The sequence below is a fragment of the Trichomycterus rosablanca genome, chromosome 26 (assembly GCF_030014385.1).
Source record: "Trichomycterus rosablanca isolate fTriRos1 chromosome 26, fTriRos1.hap1, whole genome shotgun sequence".
In the NCBI taxonomy this organism is placed as follows: Eukaryota; Metazoa; Chordata; class Actinopteri; order Siluriformes; family Trichomycteridae; genus Trichomycterus; species Trichomycterus rosablanca.
Genome location: NC_086013.1, coordinates 1,371,796 through 1,395,436, shown reverse-complemented (window position 1 = coordinate 1,395,436; position 23,641 = coordinate 1,371,796). Strand labels below are relative to the sequence as shown.

Below are 23,641 nucleotides of genomic sequence, written 5' to 3'. Positions count from 1 at the left end.
CACAAAATTCATGTACGTACCAGATACATAATAAAGTGATGAATCAGTATTTACCTAGCTATTCTTGTGGTCAAAGCGCTGGGTGGGCAGTTACATGCCAGCCTGGCTTTGAACCCTCAACCAACCGATAGCACTGACCCTCTTTTCCGGCTCAGTAAGGCCGCATTCCCAAAACAGTGACCCTTTCTTTAGGTTTGGATAAGCCTTTATTTTAATGTATTTGATTTTCTTTACGTATGGATCCTGAGGGTCTGGGTTTACCTATGGCAAGGCCATCAGTAATCAGTACATTGGTTTGAAAATAACCCTATGTCTTTATGGATATTGATTTATTTTTACCTCGCGTTATTTTTAATTGTTAAAAGTTATAAATAATACATAAATGTATGTAAATGTTAATTATTTATACTGCTAATCAGCTCATGTGGCTCCGTAGCTATGCTACATGTAGGCTATGTACAGAGTTTATGCTCAACAGCGCCACTGCTCGCTCATTGTGGTCAAATTTAGGAACTGCAGCCCGGAGGCGGATACTGAGTTTGCGCGGTGCGGCGCTGCTGCACGAACTTTCTGGATTTCTGAGCAAAAACGGAGAATTAATCGTTATAAATCCGGTATTTGGAGGTAATTATAGCACCGTGTGATGTGTGTGATGGTTGTGTGCAGTCGTGTGTACCGGTAGTTGTGTGAATTCGTTATAAACTGTACTGAGGATGTATCAGGCTTCTAGCTAGCTAGTGTGTAGCTATTGTTAACGTTCAGCCAACCTGTGTGTGTTTCGCGCGTATTTTTTAAATATCGTTCTAAATGTGATTTATTGTGACAGTAATACCCATCCTAATAATATATCTAACTAAATATTGACGTGTGGGGTGTTTATGTGCGGTCATTGTGTGTTTTAGAGAGCTTATTTTATGTAGCTTGTTGCTGTGTGATGGCGCTGTAGGCTCGCCGGGGTGAGCGAGGCTGTGTTCCAATAACACTGATCCTCACTAACCGCGTCCAAAATGCGTCTCCTACACCCTTCTACACTAGTCTACTACACACTAATCCCTGTTTTATACACTTTACACCCTGTTCTTTACATCTCACTGTTTGTTTCCTAACACACAAGTCTGTACACTTTATACCATGTTTCCTACACCCTACTCCTGCTCCCTAAACACTACTCCCTACCTCCTATTCCCTAAACTTTACTCCCTTTACTTTCTAGCCCTGTTAATGTTATTCAAAGTTCATCCCAGCAGGGTATGTTACACAAAACTTGTTTTCTGTGGATGAGATAGGTGGCGCTGTTTAGGAAATGCTTGCGGTTGAAATGTATACAACCTACAGGATATCTACATACCGTGGTGTGTTTGTTAAAAATACACCAGCCAGACACCTGAAGCTCTCGAGTTAGACTCTCAGTGGTGCTATCGACCGGGCTGTGTCTGCGGGAGGTTGAATTGTTGCTCGTTGTTTCTTCACTGCTGCTGCAAACACGACCTCTGCTGGTTGCTCGAAGCGCCTGGGTGGTGGGGGAACCACCGAGAAGCATAGCGTGTCTCTCTTTTCTTGAATCATGGTGGTGGTACAATCAGGGGATTGGGAATAACAGTGGGACAACAGGGGGGAGGGTGTAAAACAGCCAAAAAATTCTACAGTCCAGTAAAAGTCTATATGTATAGTCCAGCTCTGGGATTCTTCCTTGTACTGCATCATATTTAAGAAACAGATTATATTTGTTTATGACAGCGAGTGATACGTCATGAATGTAAAGTATTTTCTTCATGTTTGTTTAGGTTGCTGACACGAAAGGTGCAGGGGTGACACGCCGGCAGGGTAAAGATGTCATCGCCGTTTCCACTCCAGGTCAGTTCGGATAACGGAGTCCGCTTAAAAAAGCGCAAAGCCAACTTCTCCTTCAGTGAAGTGCACATCCTGCTGGACGAGGTCAAGAAGAACAGGCACGTCGTCGTAGGTGAGTTTGGGCTCCATGTTAAGTCAGTTTTTTGACTAATGGGCACAAATGTCCACAGACAAAGTCCAAAATCTTGTGGAAAGCGTTCCCAAGAGAGTCGAGGCTGTTAGAGCTGCAAGTGGGGCACTTTGTATTCATGTAGAAGTAGTGTGAATACGAGAGAGTTTCACTCTTGTGTGTGTGTGTGTGTGTGTGTGTGTGTGTGTGTGTGTGTGTGTGTGTGTGTGTGTGTGTGTGTGTGTGTGTGTGTGTGTGTTTAGGTAAGTTCAACTCTGGCGTTCCCAGTGACGTGAAGAGGCGGAAGTGGACCGAGATCACGCAGTCCATCAACGAGATCGGCGAATGCGACCGCGAGGTGGGCGAGGTCATCAAGAAGTGGTCCGACCTCGAATGCGACACCAAGCGCAAGGTCGCGGCCCTGCACTCCGGCGCCCCGCAGCCGTACTCGTCCGATCTCACGCAGGCCGAGACCATCGTCGGCTCCATCCTGAACCTGGACAAGAAGCTGCTGGAGGCGGCGCAGAGCTCGCGCAAGCGCAGCAGGAGCGAGGATCAGGACGGAGCCGGCGCAGAGGAGGGCGGAGACGTGGCGGTTCAGGGCTCGCCCAGATCTGGGAGCGAGACGAGGACGGTGCCGCCGCCATCGGCAGCCACGGGCAGTCTGAGTATGAAATGTGACGGTTCGACCACTGCAGGTGAGGAACTGCTCAAGGTGTCCTGCCGGGCCCCACAGGAGGCCCCTAGATCATGTAGATTGATACAGGACACATTTGAAGCTAAGTTAGGCGTTTATGTGAAGTTGTAAACGATATGGCCAAAAGTATGTGGACACCCTTTCTAATTATTGATTTCAGGGTTTTTTACTCGCGCCCATTTTTAACAGGTATATAAAATCAATTGATGTGTGATTTGTGAGGTCCATTAGGGCGGGACTTGACGAGTTTAGATCTGACAGGTAGTGGCACCTGACCCACTGTGACCCCGGTCACGATAAAGCTGTGAATAATCGTGTACTGATCCTTTCAGACGCAGACTTGGCCCCGCTGGACTCGGACGACGATCAGCACGACGCCCTCTCGTCGCCGGCGAACAACTCCTGCGCGGAGGAGGACGTGGCTCCAGGAAACGCGGCGGCGGAAAGGGACGGCGCCCGCGAGCAGCTGGCACAGAGCGCCAGCCTGAGCGTGCAGGAGCAGCACATGACCAACGCCCTGCTGGGCACGGTGTCGCGCTCGCTGGAGCTGCTGGCCGAGTCGGTGCAGCAGCTGGCCGAGACGCAGCAGGAGTTCGCCCGCGAGTCGCTGCGGCTGCAGAGGGAGACGGTGCACGTGCTGAGAGATTTCGCATCCGGGGCGCTCACGCTGCTGCACGAGAGGGTGAACGGGAAGCCGCCGCTGCTTTAGGGAGGGACGGCGCGGGATGTGCAGACTGTTTATACACTACCTGCCTGAACCTTGAGCTCAACGTTCAGTCACATACTTTTTTAATTGAGTGAATGGAATTATGGGAATGATGCCTTCCTTACCATGAAGGACGTGTTCCAGTAAAGAGAATTTATTTTGGAGCACAGACGCTGCCCAGAAATGCTGAATATGATCATGTGATGCGCTCACGGTCGCTAAATATCGTGATATATTGTACAGACGATTATCAGAACAGGCCTTTGTGATGGACGCCACGATTAATCATGTCTGGAGAATCACAGCAGCCAGTAATTATTCTCATTATCTTTTGCTTTTTTTACTTTGTATTTGGTTATTAAAATCGTAACACCAAAGCCGTCTGTGGCTGTAGCTTCACATCACACACGCAGGACATTTACAGAAGAACTCAGTTTGAGCAGTTGCCCCCCCCAACCCCCCACCCTTCACTCCTTCACGTGCAAATGAACTACCACTGCCCGAACCGCGCCTACCTAAGGACCGACAGGGTCCTCCCAGACGGAGCAGTACGGACATCTCGGTGTCCCCACAGATGGACATGAGGACTTCATTATTATTATTTTCTCTGTTGTAAAATGTGAGCTGGTACTTTCTGTTCCTCAGACGCTTTGCGGAGCTCCTGAACGGATCTCACTGCCCGGCTTTGTATCCTCATGTATGAAAAGCCCTTTGAGAAGGTTTGAGCTGATTCAGGTTCCTGTCTGTTAAAAAAAATTGTGCTTTTCTTCTCCGGGAAGCTGAACATAAGCGAAATTTTATAAACCGGAAGTGAAATAAAGTCTCTGCTGCTCGTTTCTAGAATGCACGTGTTGTGAATTTTTCATTTTGGCTGCAAGTTGCAGCTCTGATGATAATAAATGAATAAATAAATAAACGATCGATTAATTAATTGATTATCCAGGTACTGGGGTGGCTCCTGCACGTGTGTGTGTGTGTTTCTCACACCATCCAAAACTGTGCAGAAGGTGGATTACCTATTTACATTGCCTCTTATGTTGGAATGTGCATCTGTGTATTACGCTTCGAATCTTAGAAGTGCTATCAGCCAGCAGGGCATCTATACAGACCTGCCTGGGAAAGGGGACTAGAATGCCTGGGACCCTGACCAGGACACAGATGTTAATAAAAATGTACATAGAACATAAACACGGGTCCTTAGATAACGTACGGGGATCACTTATATTAAAACAACCACTAAATGTACAATCACTGATTTAAAAACAAAGGTTTGATGTGGTCTAGACAGCCCGTGCTTAATCCTCCCGAGCGCCTCTGGGATGAATTGGAACGCTGATTACGAGCCGGGCCTTCTCGTTTCATCAGTGCCTGACCTCACAAGTGATCTTTTGACTAATTGGGCTGAACAAGTCCTATAACAAGCATCATCAGAATCATGGGGTGGGTTATTCCATACTAATGCGCATGGTTTTTAAATAGGGTGTCCACATACTTTTGGTCATTAACCATTTATCCTGGTCACGGTCGCTGTGGTTCAGAAACCTATTTGGGGTAAAACTGGGTACAGGGGGAGAAGATATGCTGGTCTTTCCTTAAAAAAACATGCCAGAAGGTGAATTGGCAACCATATGTTACCCTGGTTGTGGAGCTTCCAGCCAGTGTTCCCGGGGTAGGCACCAGACCCACCTCGACCCCGACCAGGATTGAGCTGTTTTGTAAGATTAATAAATTGATTGGAACAGCAAGTGTCCACTAGATGGCAGTAGAGCACTGAAGAGCCGCACACACACACACACGCACACACGCCTATAAATGAAAATGGACCTCCACAGACCAGGTGATGGGTGTTGGACCATTCTCAGTGGTCTGTTTCGGGTTCGAATCTCAGCTGAGCTGTGCCATCCGTCAGCTAGGTGTCTACACAGTCTTGCTTGGCTGTGTTACTGGCCAAAGCCATGTGATAGATTAGTGCACTGTCCAGAATTTTCCTACCCTCTGCTCAGTGTTATCCGGTGGAGCTGGACTCTCTGCAACCCTGACCAGGATAAAACACTGCTAGAAATGTTAGAAATGTATTTCATCCCACCTTCCAGAACTTCCATCAGGTGGAACGGCTGATCGAAGCGAGTAAGTGAATGAAGGAGCGACTCAGTGGCACAGCCAGGATTCAAACCCACAACCTTCTGATTGATAGGATTAAGCTCCACCCAGTGCTGCTGAGTGAATGAATTGTGTGTGTGTGTGTAATTCAATATGTACTCTGTGTGTGCATGTGTGGGTGATGGGGTGTCATATTAGTCTGAAATCATTGTTCTTCACAGAGCTTAAACAGCTGCTGGGGCGTGTGTGTGTGAGTGTGTGTGAGTGTGTTTGAGTGTGTGTGTGTGTGTGGTGTGTGTGTGTGAGTGTGTGTGAGTGTGTGTGAGTGAGTAAGTGTGTGTGTGACAGTATATGTGCAGGCAGGCTGACTTTATTTAGGATACATAATGAGGTGAATAGGGCAGCACAGAGGCTGTGTGTGTGTGTGTGTGTGTGTGTGTGTGTGTGTGTGTGTGTGTGTGTGTGTGTGTGTGTGTGTGTGTGTGTGTGTGTGTGTGTGTGTGTGTGTGTGTGTGTGTGTGTGTGTGTGTGTGTGTGTGTGTGTGTGTGTGTGTGTGTGTGTGTGTGTGTGAGCAGCTGTTCTCTTGTCTCTAATGTGCAGCTCCTGTATTGTGTCTCATTCCACGTCTGCATGTCTGTAATTTATACACCATTCATCATCCGTGCTGCACAAAACACACACACTCACACACACACATACACACACACACACACACACTCTTGCCCTGGTGTGTGTCCTCTGCTTGGTAACGTTCAACTTCTAAGGCATGGAAGCCCTGCGATGACTTGGCGCCCTGTCCAGGGTTTCCGTGGTCATGGCCGAAACCCTGAACAGGGCGCCAAGTCATCGCAGGGCTTCGTCCATCACAAACTTTGGTATTCATGTCTGTGTAGACGCCCGACTGGCCGATAGCACAGCTGAGATAAGAACCCTATAAGAGACCACTGTGCCACTCGAGTTACAAACCAGAAGACCACATTTTTATCTTGTTTTGAATCCTCCAATTCATTCATACATTCACTGTCTGCTTAACCACCGCTGTATCCTGGTCAGGGTTGCGGTGTGTCCGATTCCCTGGGCGAAATGCAGGACACACCTTGGACAGGTCACCAGTCCATCACAGTGCTGAATTACAGTTAAGCAGAGTTACAGTATTACAGTGGCATAGTGGGTTGTGCTGTGTTCTCACAGCAAGAAGGTTGTGTGTTTGATTCCCCTTCTGTCTTTGTGAAGTTTGCATGTTCTCCCTGTATGTGTGGGTGTGGGTTTCCTTCTGCAAGTCCAAAGACGTGCAGTCAGGCCAACTGGAGTGTGTGTGTGTGTGTCCTGTGATTTTAAAGAGTGTATCAGTCCCACAGGGACCCTGACCAGGACAAAAGTGGTAGAACAGACAATGAATGAAAAAATGAGCCTCAGATGGTCAGAAGAATGCGCTTTAAATAAAAGCTGGCCTTCTTCCTCCTGGTAAAAGAAGCTAAACGTTTAGGGTTAATTCAGAGAGGTCAGTAAGTGTGTGTGTGTGTGTGTGTGCACATGCGTGTTTTCGATCGGCACGTCTGTTGGGTGCGACCGGCCAACTGTCACCTGTCGGAGTGACAATGGCGCGCGGGATTAGGAGGAGAAGAAGCGAGGCGTGGCGAGTATCGATCGTTCTCCTCTCTGTAGGACTGGGCCGAGCCGTGTGCCTCGCCGACCTCCTGACCTCCTCTATTCTAGCCCCTCGTTCTCTCTTTCATCTCACATCTGTCGCTCCGGAGGAGTGCGGCCCTGGCCGTGGGGCCCGTCCCCGATTCGGCGAAGCACCCACACACCCCTGCGGCTTCCTGTCCTCTGTGTTCTTCAACCGCTTCATTACAGTCGGTGAAGGTTTACAGCAGCAGCAGCAGCAGGTTGTGTTTATTGCTTTTGTGATTCTGTGATGAGTTTACTGCTGGGTGCATCCTGGTCAGGGTCACTGGGTGCGGGATGGAGGTACACTCAAACTTTTGCTCACTCCACCTACTGGCATGGCACAAAACATGACTCAGATGTATGAGACAGGGTTCAAACCTTGGCAGCACCAACACGACCAGCTGCACCACCACCGTCATGCCACCTACACTGTATGGACAAAAGAATTAGAAGGCCCTTTCTAATTCTTGAATTCATGCATAATAACTCAGCAGCTCTGGGATGAACCGGAACATCGACTGATCGATCGATCAGTGCCCAGCCACACACATGCTGTCATGTTTTAGCGGAGCAGGCACAAATTCCCACAGACATCCTTCAAAATCTTGTGAAAAGCCTTCTCAGGATTCAGGGTTGCTCCCGGTTTTGTTTTACTAGGAAACGCTTGGCACAAGGCAGGAACACTTTTGGGGGCAGCACAGTGGCTCGGTGGGTAGCACTGTCGCCTCACAGCAAGAAGGTCCTGGGTTCGATTCCCAGGTGGAGCAGTCCGGGTCCTTTCTGTGTGGAGTTTGCATGTTCTCCCCATGTCTGTGTGGGTTTCCTCCTACAGTCCAAAGACGTGCAAGTGAGATGAACTGGAGATACAAAAACTTGAACTGATGAATCTTGTGTGAGCAGTAACTACCGTTCCTGTCATGAATGGAAGCATGGTGTAAAACATGACGTTACAATCCTAATAAATAAATAAATAAATACAATTTTGGACGGGTCATCAGTCCACCGTCCACTGTGTTGAATTTAGGACTTGGACGTGTGTATCAGTGGAGTTGTATACGTTTCATATGTTGTGTTAGAGTGGTTGTGAGTAGTTTCAGTTCTGAGGAGGGTGGTGTGGTTACAGAAACACACACACACACACACACACACACACACACACACCTGGGAGTCGGTGCAGCTGCTGTGGTAAGTTCATTACACACACACACACACACATGCAGAGTAAGCACATGGTGTGGCGTGGCCCCTGCCCTCATGCTTAAGTGGTTTGATTATGGGTCAGCATTTCCCCCTGGGGCAAGGCGTGTGTGTGTGTGTGTGTGTGTGTAGGGGCGAGCCTGTTGCCCCTGTTGATTCAGCCCTACATAAATACAGAAATCATTTTAGAGTTTAAATCGCAGAATATGGCACTGATGTGAAAAAGTTTTATAAAGCAGGACGATGTGGTGCCGCACAGTGATGTACATCCCAAAGACCTGGGTTTGAATCTTACATCTGGTCACTGTTTGTGTGGAGTTTTGCTTAATTCTCCCACCTTCAAAAACACGCAGAAGGTGGATTGGTGGCTCCAATTGCCCCTGGATGTGTGTGACTATGATAGTGGATGGTTCTGTGATGCTCTGCTCTACAATGGACTGGAACCCTGACCGGTCTCTATTCCAGTCTTGTTTTTTGTGTGACCCAGTGGTAACTATTAATCTAATATTGTACTATTAATCAGAAGGTTGAAGGTTTAAGCCCCATTACCGCCATCCTGCTACAATTGGGCCCTTAATCAAGGCCCCTACTCCTCTGTTTCTTGAATGGTTGTAATTTAAATAAGAGCATCTGGCAAGTGCATAATTGCTGTGGCCAGTGTTTTCCTGTTTGGTGTGTGTGTGTGTGTGTGTGTGTGTGTGTGAGACCATCCAGAGGAGGCTGGTCCTGTATGCGTCCCTCAGGCTGGCAGATGGAGTGTGTGAGTGTGTGTGCACCCATGTCCTGGGGGAGCTGATCTGCAGAGGAAGCAGATGCCATGACGTACTGTGTGTGTGTGTGTGTGTGTGTGTGTGTAGAGTCATGAAAAAGGTCATGGCTTTTGAGGACATGTACAGTGATTTGTGTGTGGTGCTCCTGTCAGAGATCATAAACGCTCTAGACATTTCTGACAGGAAACCGCTCATGGGTTTTATTCAATTTAAACCTGGCTGAGGTTTCGCCAGGATTCCAGTAGGTGTGTTGACTAGTCTAAGCTGCTCTTTGTGCAAGTAAGTAAGTAATTAAGTGAGTAACCTGGTCCAGGGTGTTTTCCTGTCCTGTGCCCATTTTCTGGGTGGCTTTGGACCCACTGTTATTATGATCAGGATGAAGCTGTTACAGATGATGAATAAATGAATGAACATCAGGCACTTTTACTGGTGTTAATATTTCATGCTGCCAAAACAGGCCAGCTTTCTAATCCAAGGTTCGAATCTCTGTGGACATAATTGGTTAATGTCCTGGCGTGGCTGAACAGCCCTGATAAAAATAGGAGGATTGTGTCAGGAAGGGCATCCGATGTAGATCCTATAAACAGTGTATGTATAAATATATGTAAATATATATAATTGCTGGTTTCCCACATGTTGGTCCTACTGCCCACTTGCCCACATTTGGGACAGAATCTAGCAGTTGTGTTACACTTATAAAAAGATGAATGGGGTGTGTGTGTAGTGTGTGTGTGTTTCTCTGTACATTTGCATATACACATTTTATGTATGGAAATGTAAAGTAATACATGTGTGTGTGTGTGTGTTTGTGTGTGTGTGTGTGTGTGTAGCATAGGTTTATCTTTCCCATGCTCCTGCCACGCTTGTGTCACCCCCCCAGAGACCTCCCTTCCTCCATCCAGGCCAGAAATCAGAGTCACTACCCATCTGCTACACACAAACACACACAGACACACACACACACACACACACACACACACACACACACTGTATGTATGACTTTACATTTCCATACATAAAATGTGTATATGTATATGTACAGAGAAACACACACACGCATAACTTTACATTTCCATACATTCAATTTGTCTATGCATTTGTACAGAGAAACACACACTGGAAGAAGAAGTACACTACAGAAACGTCTTCTACACACACAAACCAACACTCAGCCTTCACAGTTTACACACCCGGCTCAATCGCAATCTCTGCTAACAGCTCATACAGCCTCACTGCTAAATCGGCTACTTTTTATTGGCGCCCTGTGATGGGTTCCTGCCTTGTACCCAGTGTACCCGGGTGCTGCCACCCTGATCAGGATGAAGCATGTTAAGATGAATGAGGGCTTTATTCTGTATTCTGTCTTTGGATCTCAGAAGACGTCTTTGATTAAACAGGAACTGATGTTTCTTTTGTACGTCTTTCAGTACCAACCCCTCTTTTGCTGGCTGACGTTGTGTGTGTGTGTGTGTGTGTGTGTGTGTGTGTGTGTGTGTTTCTTTATAAAACAGATTCCAGAGGCACGCTTCACTCATTATAATAACAAAGCAGAAAAAGTCTGAGGCTAATAATCATCTGCGCCCCTCCTCACACACACTCATTCAATCCCCCTTCCAAAATAAAAAGCACCTCATTTGTACCTCCATTATTAATCTGTGTTTTCTGAATTCTGAGGAGTTTAAAATGTCTGTTTTCAGCATTTTGTACCTGCCCAGTGGGTCAATAGGACATCTGAGATTTGAACTCGAATCTCAGTGGTTACAGCACATGACATCCTGATAGACTGACAGACAGACAGACAGACAGAAAGAAAGACAGATATATATGGATGGATGGATAGACAGATATATAGATAGATAGGTAAAAAACAGGTCTACTACAAATTAAAAGCTTTTGGAGCTTAGGTTACACTGTCCAGAGTTTTTGTTCTTTGTCCTCAGCGACAAACTTTAAATTTCATCATTCAGTCACAGAAAAAGAACAGCTGCAGTTCCGAGATCATTAAATCTCCAAGAGAACCAGGATACACTAGTTTCTTACAGGTTCAGATAAACTTCTGACTCTCACTGTCGCTGTGTGATTGTTGTTTTATGTTAAACCGGGTGAAAATCTCTCGCTCCAATCTGGCAACCCGCACTAGAAGTGAAGGAGCGCGTGGAACAGATGCTGCACGCGAGGCAGGACAATAGCGGTGCTGATGACGGGATCACGTGACGCTGCGCCACTGTTTATCATACAGCTGTGCTCGCGTGTTGCCGCACACACACACACACACGCACACACACACACACACACGCACACACACACGCACACACACACCAGGCTGCTTCAGGAAACCTGATCCATCCCCGCAGGCCCGCACGCGCCGGGGTAATTATTCGCCAACCATGAATGTGATTATTGTTTTTGATTATTTGTCTTATGTAAAGCGTCTTTGAGTATCTTGAAAAGCGCTATATAAATAAAATGTATTATTATTATTATTATTATGAATGAACAGGGGGCGTGTTGGCGCGCGCCCCTCAACAACTGTCATTTTTTACCCCCCAACTACCCCCCCAAACCCCTCACCCACCCCCGTGTTTCCTTCTCTTTGTCTAGTTCAAAGACTCTTATTTCAGCTAAAGTGCATGGAAGAGTTTCCACCCCCGGACCCCAAAACACCAAGGTGCCAAAACAGCACACTTCTATTTATTTATTTATTTATTTATTTATTTATTCATTCATGAGAGGGCAGGAATGCACCCTGGACTGGACACAAGCCAATCCACCCTCTGCATGTTATAAGAGGCTGGGGAGAACTTGCCACACGTTAGTATTGGACTCAGGTTCCCATGACTGTTTAGTGTGGCACCAACTTTACCAGTGGTACCAGTGTAATACTCATATATAAACGTAATAGTCTACCAAAAATGCACATATTCATCCATCCACCCATTTATTCAACCGTCTGTCTGTCTGTCTGTCTGTCTATCTATCTATCTATCTATCTATCTATCTATCTATCTATCTATCTATCTATCTATCTATTAATTCATTCATTCACCCTTCATTCGTCCCTACATTTATTCATTCATCATCCATCCAGAAAAATATTGTGTGCATAGTTTTGAAATTGCGTTTTGTTGTTGTTGTGGTAAAACTGTGTTTCAGCAACTGTGTTTCCCAAATCAGTCTAACAATAAGACGAACTTAACAGATTGAAGCATTACTTTAATCAAAAGTTATTATTTCCCAGAAAACATGCAAGACCAAGTCAGTGAGAGAAACATGAGCAGGAGAACACAAAAGTAAATAAATAAATAAAACACAAACGGTACTTTACAAGCTTTACAAAACTTCTCTTTTTCTTTCTTTTTAAATTATTTATTTATTAAATTATTCTTTATTTCTTTTAAAGACAAAATGTAGTTTATAAAAGCTTAGACACAACCATGCTGATTAAATAAACGTATAACCAGGTCCATCTGTTGGTTCTCCTGTGTGCAGTGAGAAGATAAAGCTGATGTGTGTGATGTTCCTCCATGTGCTCCAGCTCCATCACCTTCATGGACCAGCCGTGACGTCACACACCGGGGGCGGAGCCAGAGGGTATAAAAGCTCCTCTCGCTCCATTCATGAGAGAAGAAACAGAAGATCCGCTGCTCATCCTGGAACCAAGAAGAAAGAAGAGACTGAGGAACCTCGGACAGAAGACAAAAGCAAGACTAGGAGATTTTACACATTTAGTACAGGTCCTCTGGATTAAGCAGAGTGTTTTTGGATTATCAGATTCTTTGGATTTTCATCACCATAACAGATGAGAAGATCTTCAGACTGGAGATAAAAGTTGTGGACATGGCGCGCCTCCTTCTCAGTGTCCTCCTGATGTCCCTGTCCCTGCTGCTGCCACTGGTCAGTTTTACACCATCATACAAATATCATTTTCTCTACATGTCAGTAGTTTGGGTTTGATTTGAATGGAAACTGTAGCTTCTGAATTAAAGCTGCAATAAAGCAAAAAGCAACTCAGTTCGAGACTGTCATGCCACAGTGTTATATAAATAAATTAGTGCTTAAATTCAGACCATAAATCGATAAATTTATAATGGTTTAACATTTGATTCCTAGAAACTGTTAGTACTGATTATTATGATGAATTATTATGTTTGGCTTTGCAGAGCAACACACAACAAACTAATGCTTAACAAAAGAGACACAGGCTGCACCTTTAAGACTAAACTGATCTTGAACTTCTACAGACTAAACCGAGTCTGGATTCTTCCATAGAATAAACTAAAATACAAAGAAAATGAATTTGTAAATATATTTTAAATGTAAAAGACTAAACAACAGCCTGTATACTGTTTCCAAAACTTATAAATACATTAAAATACAAAAATACAACATTAAAAATGACTTACTAGATTTAATCTACATTACTGAACTTTACTGTCATGTTTTTAATAGATATATACATCTTTTTATTTTTTATAACTAACCATAAACTAACCACGTTTTTCTCAGATGCACAAAAGCTTTAAATCTAGAACCAAAATGACCACAAATAACCCCAAACCCTGAATTACTGGCTGTATTGTGTGAAATTAAAACATTAACATTAAAACGTTGTGTTATTTATTTATCTTATAACTTTTACTAGTATCCATTAGATATAGTAAATAGACAATTTACATGATAATTGTATTAGAAAGCATCAGTATAGCACAAAATTATTTGTTATACCATCATCAATTACGCCTCAGCTGTAATACAATATATTAAATTATACGATTTGTATTTTTATATTTTTATAGACATTGATTGGATGTAACAATTTCTGGATGGCAGGTCAATATTGGATGTTTTTTTTTATTTTTTATTTAATTCATGTGTATTATGATTTTAATTATGAACAATCAAATCAACACAGTCCTGAAGCAACATTTTTATCTTACACGTATATAAAAGATCAGCTACTTAAGAAATCCTTTGCAAGTTCTTTACAACAATAGAACAAAAGAAAAGAAACAATTAGTGGTTAATAACAATTTAGCCTGCAGGTTTATTTACCCATGTATATATAAACACATTAATAAAGCATATATCATGTAGTAATTACATAATAATACATGTTGAGTATCATTCGTGGTGTGTTCCCTCTGTAGGTGGCCTCCTCAGGTATGTTTGAGCTGAAGGTCCACTCGTTCAGCACCACGCGGCGGTACTGCCGGAGGGCCCGTGACTGTAACATCTTCTTCCGGATTTGTCTGAAGCACTCTGAGGATGTGATCTCAGCCGAGCCTCCGTGCACCTTCGGTACCGGCCAGACCAGCCTGATGCGTGCCGAGCTCAGCTCCATCGCCAACAGCGCCGCCATCCGAGTGCCCTTTCACTTCAAGTGGCCGGTATTACAGTTATATATTCAGTTGCTGCATCCTAAATCACATACTACTACACATAACTGTTAACACATGCATTGTAAAATAAATACCACTACATAGTAGCAGGTGTTTATTTAGCAGGTATTAAAGTCAGGCTTTTATTTTTTGATGCCAGCTGCCTTGGCTTTATCTTTAATGCTAAATTTCTTTGTTCTTAGGGAACTTTTTCTCTGGTTATTGAAGCTTGGAACGCAGAGTCACCCAAAGAGCATCCGGATCATACCGGTAGGTGCAAATACTGACATACCTCAGCTTATTTACTAAAAAGCTAGCTTGTATATTTGCCTGTTTACTGTAATACTAGCAGTTGTTTTGGATTGTCCTGAGAGTTAGCTTGTATTTTAGCTTGTTTATTGCCAACATTTGTTTTAGCTTGTTAACTAAAAAGGTTAACTTGTATTTTAGCTTGTTTATTGTAATGGTAGAATTCATTTTAGCTTATATATTAAAAGACTAGCTTGTATGTTTAATGTAATTCAAAAATTCGTTTTAGCTTGTTTACTAAAGGACTAGCTTGTATTTTAGCTTGTTTACTGTAATGCTAGCATTCGTTTTAGCTTGTTTACTGTTATGTTAGCTTGTATTTTAGCTTGTTTACTGTAATGCTACTCTCTGTTTTAGCCTGTTTACTGTGTTTTATTTTAGCCTGTTTACTACATTGTAACACATATGTTTTAGCATGTTTATTATAAGTTTATTAGTTTAGTTATGTTTTTATTGCTTATTTAACATAGTTGCAATGAATTTATGTTTAAAACACATTAAATGTTGGTCAGTGAAGCTCAAACCAGCACAACCAGCATAAAAAAAACAACAAATGCAAAATAAACCCCAGGATGACCAGCTACATCACTGACCATCATCTGTGTACAAACACCAACAGAGAACCAGAACAACCTCATCAGCCGTTTAGCGACGCGCCGGCGCCTGGCCATCGGTGAGGACTGGTCTCAGGACGTGCACTTCGGCGAGCAGAGCGAACTGCGCTACTCGTACCACGTGTTCTGCGACGAGTTTTACTTCGGAGACGCGTGTTCAGATTACTGCCGGCCGCGGGACGACACGCTCGGCCACTACACCTGCGACGAGAACGGGAACAGGCAGTGTCTGGAGGGCTGGCAGGGAGACTACTGCTCCGACCGTGAGTTACACACACACACACACACACACACACACACACACATTTATCCTGTAGAGGTATCAGGATAAACATGTTCCATTATTTTAAGCAGAGGATCGAAAATGATAGTATAGCAGCACATCAGAGTCTAAAGAAAACCTTAATCCAGGGGTCTAGCACTGAGGTCGGTACCGTTCTCCTACTGTACACCACACATGGAGTAAATTAGAATTAAGACATTTTAATTAAAATTAAAGAGTAAAATATAGTTCCACCACCACTCACTTTGTAAGGTCGTGACAGACTGTACTTTATTGGGAAGGCTTTTCACAAGATTTTGGAGTGTGCCTGTGGGAATTTATGCCTGTTTTGTCAAAGAAACACTTCACTAAACAGGCACACACACTAACCCAAACACTAACCTTAACACTAGCACACTTACCTAAACACTAAACACCAACAAACACCAACCTTAACACCAACACACTAACCCAAACACTAACCTTAACACTAGCACACTTACCTAAACATTAACCCTAACACCAACACACTTACAGAAACACCAGCACAGCAACCCAAACACTAAACACAACACACTAACCCAAACATTAACCCTAACACTGGCACACTTACCTAAACACTAAACACCAACACACTTACAGAAACACCAGCCTTAACACCAGCACATTTACCTAAACACTAATATACTAACCAATATACTAACCTAAACACTACTTTTAACACCAAAACACTAACTCTTAACATCTACCCTAACACCAACACACTAATCTTAACACTAACCCTAACACTAACCTAAACAATAACACTCAAACCCAAACTCTAACCTAAACAATAACACACTAACCGTAATACCAACCTGCTAACCTGAACACTAACCTGAACACTAACACACCAACATTAACAGTAAAATTAACACTAATACACTAATACACTTTTGCACATTGCTGTGAGGGGGGCGTGGTCCTGATCTGTACAGGGGTGAATTATGGAAGCTACACCTTTTGTGTATTTTTTGGAGGAGGGTGTTGGGGGTGGGTGGTTGGCAGATGGCCAGATGTCTGTTGGGCCCCTGGAGACGAGTGAGTCTGGTGTTAATGAGCCTCTTTCATTCTGTCTTTGTCAGAGAGTCTGGTCCTGTGTGAATGAGTGTGTGAGTGAGTGAACGAGTGAACGAACGAGTGTGTTGCAATCTGAGCTGAAGCTGTAAAATGTTGTTGTGTGTGTTTGTGCAGTAAAGGTGTGTGTGTGTGTGTGTTGGTGTGTGTGTGTGTGTGTGGATGGAGGAGGCCGAGCAGCTTGTTCATTTCTTTTGTTCATGAGGACAATAGGAGCACAGCATGGACGCATGCTGGGGACTCGTTGTGTGTGTGTGTGTGTGTGTGTGTGTGTGTGTGTTCACAATAGGACCCTCATGGCAGCACACCAGCTGCCGCCCTCACCACTTAACACTCCGCTTGTGTGTGTATAGCAGGGCGTGGCGTGTGTGTAACCCCCTCTCTCCTCCCTCTCGTCCCTACAGCCATCTGCTCGGCCGACTGCGACGAGCGCCACGGTTACTGCGAGGCACCGGGGGAGTGTAAGTGCCGGCTGGGCTGGCAGGGCGCGTCCTGCAGCGAGTGTGTGCGCCACCCGGGATGCCTGCACGGTACCTGCTCGCAGCCCTGGCAGTGTGTGTGTAAGGAGGGCTGGGGCGGCCTCTTCTGCAATCAGGACCTCAACTACTGTACCAACCACCGGCCCTGCACCAACGGTGCCACCTGCACCAACACCGGACAGGGCAGCTACACCTGCACCTGCCGGCCCGGATACGGCGGCACCGACTGCGAGCTCGAGATCAACGAGTGCGACTGCAACCCCTGCAAGAACGGCGGCAGCTGCAACGTGAGTCCTGAACCTTTTAACGGCCTGTAGTGAACACTAACGGCATGAACTGAACACCGACACCCTAATGTACTTTAATACCACTAAATACTAAACACTAATACACTAACACTCTTATACACCCTGAACACCTTAAACTAAACAACACCTTTGTACACATTAACACTAACACTCTAATCTAAACACTAACCTAAACACTAACACACTAATGTTAACACTAACATACTAATCTTAACACACTAATCTTAACACTAATCTTAACACTAATTTTAACACTAACACACTAATCTTAACACTAATCTTAACACTAATCTTAACACTAACGCACTAATCTTAACACTAATCTAAACACTAACACACTAACCAAAACTCTAACCTCAATACTAACACACTTACCTTAATACCAACCTTCTAACCTTAACACTAACCTTAACACTAACACACTAACCTTAACATTAACCTTAATACTAATACACTAACCTTAATACCAACATACTACCCTAAATACTAACATGCTAATTTTAACATTAACATTAACCTTAACACTAACCTAAACACTAACACACTAACCTTACTAACATTGACCTTAACACACTAAACTCAATACCAACATACTAAACTGAATGTTAACCTTAATGCTAACACACTAAACTTAATACTAACACAAATACTAACACACTAACCATAACATTAACCTAAACACTAACATACTAACCCTAACGTTAACCTAAATAATAACAAACGAGCCTTCATACTAACCTAAACACTAACACTAACCTTAACGCTAACACTCAAACAAAGACTAACTGTAATGTTAACACATTAACAAACACTAATCTTTGTACTAACACTAACTAATCTACCGTGCCTGAATGAAGACAGTTTCAATCTAAGTTTGTAATGCAGCCTGAACTAAACATTAACACCCTAACACACCCTAAACTGGGACTCTAACACCCTTAATTCTGACCCCTGCGAGAATGGCAGCATCTACAATGTAAGTCTGAAATCATCTCATTTTAACACACACTAACACAGTGCTAACACACTAACCTTAACACACTAACCTTAACACACTGACATGTTTCCCTCTGCACTGTTAACAATCATTTTGAGTAACGGGACCGTGTTTCCGTCTCCTCATGCTTTAGGATCTGGAGAACGATTACTCCTGCACGTGTCCTCAAGGTTTCTACGGGAAGAACTGCGAGATCGTGGCCATGACGTGTGCCGATGACCCGTGCTTCAACGGAGGGACGTGTGAGGAGCGATATACTGGCGGGTATTTCTGCCGGTGCCCTCCTGCCTACACCGGCTCCAACTGTGAGAAGAAACTGGATCGCTGCAGCCACAAACCCTGCACCAATGGTGAGTGTGGAGTTTGCATGTTCTCCCTGTGTCCACGTGGGTTTCCTTTGGGTGGTCCGGTTTCCCCCGACATTTCCAAAAATGTGCAGTCAGGTTAACTGGAGCTACTGAAATTGCCCTAAGTGTGTGTGTGTCCTGTGATGGTCTGGCGACCTGTTCGTGATGTTTCCTGTATTTTGCCCAATGAATCAGACCCACTGTGACCCTGACCAGGGCACATCGGTGGTAAAACAAAGAGAAATTTTTTCCCATCTAGTGGTTAAAGGCTGTAAATGCATTCTCTCTCTGTAGGTGGTGAGTGTGTGGATCTGGGTTCGGGCATGATGTGCCGGTGCCGCCCTGGTTTTGCTGGCCCACGCTGCGCCGTCAACATCGACGACTGTGCACGCTCGCCGTGCCTGAACGCGGGAACCTGTGTCGACGGCGTTAACGACTACACGTGCTCGTGCACCCTCGGCTTCTCCGGCAAGAACTGCAGCGTGCGTGACGACGCCTGCCTGGGCCACGCCTGCCTGCACGGCGGCACCTGCTACACGCATTTCTCCGGCCCCGTGTGCCAGTGCGTGCCCGGCTTCATGGGCCCCAGCTGCGAGTTCCCCGTACTGGACAGGACGGTCCTGGAGCGGGCCGCGCCGCGCACCTCCCGGGGCTCGGCTCCCTCCACTGTGGCGGCGCTGTGTGTACTGGGCGTGCTGGCCGCCTGCCTGGGGGCCTGCGTGGCCGTGGTGTTCTTCAGGCGCAGGAGGCAGCGTCTGCGCAGGCAGCAGCTCTGCGACTCGGTCTTCAACGACCTCGAGGCCACCAACAACCTCGACAGGCAGCCGTACCCATATGACCGCGACTTCCTGTCGAGGGCCGTCGCTCAGGCCAAGCCGAGCAACACCGAGGCCAGGCTCAGCGGCTCGCTGGCTCCCAGTCACACGCTTCCTGCGGGGCGGGACTTCCTCTGGAGTGCAGGAGGAGTGGGCATGAGATAACACACACACACACTCACACACACCAGCAATAGTTCAGGAAACACACACACACACATACACATAAACAGAGATGGAGGTTGAAATGAAACTAGCACTTCTTTTCCATATTTTGAAGCTGATTGAATGAATGAACGAGTAAAAATAAACATAAACAGGAGACACACTGTACACGGGGGCTTTACTGTGATTGCTTGGGCACTAAGGGTGGGCGATATGGCAAAAAACATCTCACCAAAACAGCCCCAGGGTCTGGGGTTTGAGCCCAAGCTTTATTGACCGCCTGCGTTTGAGTTTGACATGTTCTCCCACCGTCTGTGCTATTTCCTCAGGGTACAAACATTTCTTCCTACCTCTCAAAAACATGTTGCTAGGTGAATTGGCTACTGTAAATTATTCCTAGGCGTGAATGTGTGAACGTGTTGTTCCCTGGACGGACTCCAGACCCACTGCAACACTGACCAGGGTTAAACAGCTATGAATAAATCCAATAGACGAAATTTATTCGCTATACAAAAGTAAGAAAGTATGCATTTATTTTACATTTAAAACTTAAATAAACTGTCAGGTGGCATGGTGGCACACTGTTGTGCCCGTGTCTGCATTGCTTTTTCTGGGTACTTTATTTCCTCGTATCCCCCCAAAAACACCAAAGTGGATTGGCAGCTTAAAATTAGTGACACATTTTAATTTATTAATTAAGAAGTAAATGTGCGGCAACCTAAAAAGGATGAGCATTTCTTTACAGAGTCTAGAGAAGAGGTTCCAAACCCATTGCAACCCTGACCAGGATAAAGCCGTTATTAAAGATGAATGAATGAAAACGTCTTAGTGTCAGTCACACACACACACACACACACACACACACACACACACACACACACACACACACACACACACACACACACACGACAGAACATTCAGCTACTGAACTTGCAATACTCCACGCCTTTGAGCCTCTGAGCCAAATGTATTAGACCAGTTCCGATCAGATTTGATAACGATGGTGCTGTCATGTTTTCATGCTATCATAATATTCACCTTCCTAAATTCCTCCAGCTCCAGTCTAAATAATAACACACATCAGGTTTTGTATTGGAAATAGAGTATTAAACCCAGCATTCAAGTTTCTGCAGGTATGTGACTGCACAGATTTATTAAGATTAAAGCTGCAGTTTGTAACTTTTGCTGTTCAGAATCTAAGAAGGAAGATCACTGGAATAGATGAAAATATACCATAAACCTTCTGCCCTGAAGGAACCTTAAATTACAGATGTAAAGTTTGGGCTGCCTTTGGTTCACGTTTTTCAAGTTTGTGCATCATTTATTACATATTATTGTCAGCTAGTAGCCTAGTGGTTAAGGTACTGGAGCAGTAATCAGAAGGTTGCTTGTTCCTCAATTGCTTAGATTGTTTACTGTCACAGTACTGTAAATCGCTTTGGATAAAGGCGTCTGCTAAACACCGAAAATGTAAATGCAGTAGGTTTAGTGACTGCTCGCACCGTCAGATGAACTTATGCACTGGAAATATTGTTATTTTTTTCTGCAAGTTTATTTTATGGACATTTATTTGTACCAAAGAGGTCCTCAAAATCCCGAACAGTTTGTACTGCAGCTCTAACGCACAGCTCAATTCACATGCAATTCTACCATTCAACCACCAGATGTCGCCAGAAGCTCTCTTGTTAATTGGCCTGATGACCGAGCCTGTTAGCATTGCGTAGTCATTTTTGTAATAAATGATAACTATTTTTATAAATTGTAATAGTTCTGCTTTTGCAAGAATGATAATAAAATTGTACATTTGTCATTTTTACCACATAGTTTAAGGACAACCTGAACAGAATTGTCCCCTTTTGTTACATTAGACCTCTCAGCTAGGTAAAAACATGCTAAAATGCTAGCCTATAAGACCAGATCATGACTGACTTTTATAAAACTGATATCTGGTGTTCAGACAGCTCAGCCTAAAAAAGTTAATTAACACCATTTCTGCAAGTTGTAAATCTGAAATATGAGAAGTTTGTGAATGTTCTTGACTCTTTTTACCTCGTTTTTATTGTTACATTGATGGATGTTCACAAAGCAAGGTTTCTGGGTTAGCTGGATAATTCAGGCCGATAATACGAGCTGTTTAAAAGTGTTCGTGTCCGGTTTATTTGATCCAGTTAACTGTAAAATTCTTGCCTGTTGAAACTCTCGAACTGGGAAAGTTTAAAGTCTGGATTTCCGCCGACGTTCGATTGTAACTGAATCCCAAATGTTGTTGAAATCTCCTGCTACTTCCTCCTTACATTCTTTAAGGATGTTTTTGTACTTTTATAAGCTACAACTCGGAGTATATAAGATCTGTTACAAAGTCAGAAATATATTTATAATATTTTCCTAAGATAAATGGGGATATTGTTAGCCCAGCGTTGTATTGCTATGTAGCAGTAAGCTCTTTCTCTGCTTGTTCGTGAGAAATAGTCGTGACTTGTTTTTGTACCTTGAGCTTTCTGAATTGAATGTTTCTGACTTGTATGAACTGATTTCTGTGGCCATTTCACCCTCATGAGTTTTAAACCTGATTTTATGCCTAAGTTCCTCTTTTTTGCATTTTTGTACTTTTAATTTCAATCATCGTGCTTGTAAATGATTTATGTTAATTTATTTTGTGTGTCTTTTTGCTATGTTATTGAAAATAAAAAGTAATATAACCCAGTCAGAGTCTGAGCCTCAGTGAATTGACCCGGTGTGGCAGAATCTTCATGGTCTGGAGTTCCAAAAAAAAAAACGTTTCCCCATGTGGCTACTGGCCAAAAAGATTCTCATCATGCTTAATATCACCATTATGTTTACTGAATAGTTTGATTAAATTGTTTTGTTTATTATTGTCTTATTTTTAATATCTTGTTTTTCTTTTCCCCACTGTACCTTTACCTTTCTTTCTCTTTCTTTCTTTCTTTCTTTCTTTCTTTCTTTCTTTCTTTCTTTCTTTCTTTCTTTCTTTCTTTCTTTCTTTCTTTCTTTCTTTCTTTTTAGTTATTTATTTATTTATTTTTGCATTCTCTTATATTTCTTTCTAATTCACAAAAAAAAAACTTTATGGTAGATTAATAATTAAAATAATTCTACATTTTATAAATAGTTACTTATACATAGTAAATACAAATGATTTTGAGGGAGGTGTTGGATGTTCATGGGATGTTAATAATATAATAAAAATGATAATAATAACAGGAAAAGCTGGTAAACTTCAATACATTTTATTTAGTTAAATTATACACTATGTGGTCAAAAGTATGTAAAAATCTGACCAATCTGGAAGGGCTTTCCACAAGTGTTTGGTGTGTGAATGACTGTGGGAATTTGTGCCCAGTCACTATAAAGAGCATTTGTGAGTCCAAGCACTGATGTTAGACCAAACTTGGTTTGTGCACAGACGTGTTAGGGCGGCACGGTGGCTAGCTCAGTCGCCTCACAGCAAGAAGGTCCTGGGTTCGATCCCCAGGTGGGGCGGTCAGGGTCCTTTCTGTGTGGAGTTTGCATGTTCTCCCCGTGTCTGTGTGGGTTTCCTCCGGAAGCTCCGGTTTCCTCCCACAGTCCAAAAACATACAAGTGAGGTGAGTTTAAGCACTGTGTTTGATATTAAAACTTGTGAACTGTGTAAGCAGTAACTACCGTTCCTGTCATGAATGTAACCAAAGTGTAAAACATGATGTAAAATCCTGATTAATAAATAAAAACACCTGTTAGCAGTGGGCGTG

At 43.9% G+C, this 23,641-nt stretch overlaps 2 protein-coding genes across 2 annotated transcripts; both read left to right on the top strand.

The window, feature by feature from the left end:
- Positions 1 to 533: 533 nt before the first annotated feature.
- Positions 534 to 4,206, top strand: zgc:153990 (uncharacterized protein LOC768125 homolog). Its single transcript, XM_062988759.1, has 4 exons — positions 534 to 624; positions 1,785 to 1,963; positions 2,224 to 2,658; positions 2,990 to 4,206. Exons 2-4 carry the CDS (start codon positions 1,831 to 1,833, stop codon positions 3,364 to 3,366), a joined length of 945 nt encoding a protein of 314 aa, XP_062844829.1. The 5' UTR covers positions 534 to 624; positions 1,785 to 1,830; the 3' UTR covers positions 3,367 to 4,206.
- An 8,733-nt stretch (positions 4,207 to 12,939) lies between these two features.
- Positions 12,940 to 20,020, top strand: dlb (deltaB). The gene is made up of 7 exons (XM_062988784.1): positions 12,940 to 12,996; positions 14,250 to 14,489; positions 14,684 to 14,750; positions 15,409 to 15,666; positions 17,186 to 17,547; positions 18,699 to 18,915; positions 19,207 to 20,020. Exons 1-7 carry the CDS (start codon positions 12,940 to 12,942, stop codon positions 19,890 to 19,892), a joined length of 1,887 nt encoding a protein of 628 aa, XP_062844854.1. The 3' UTR covers positions 19,893 to 20,020.
- Positions 20,021 to 23,641: the final 3,621 nt, after the last annotated feature.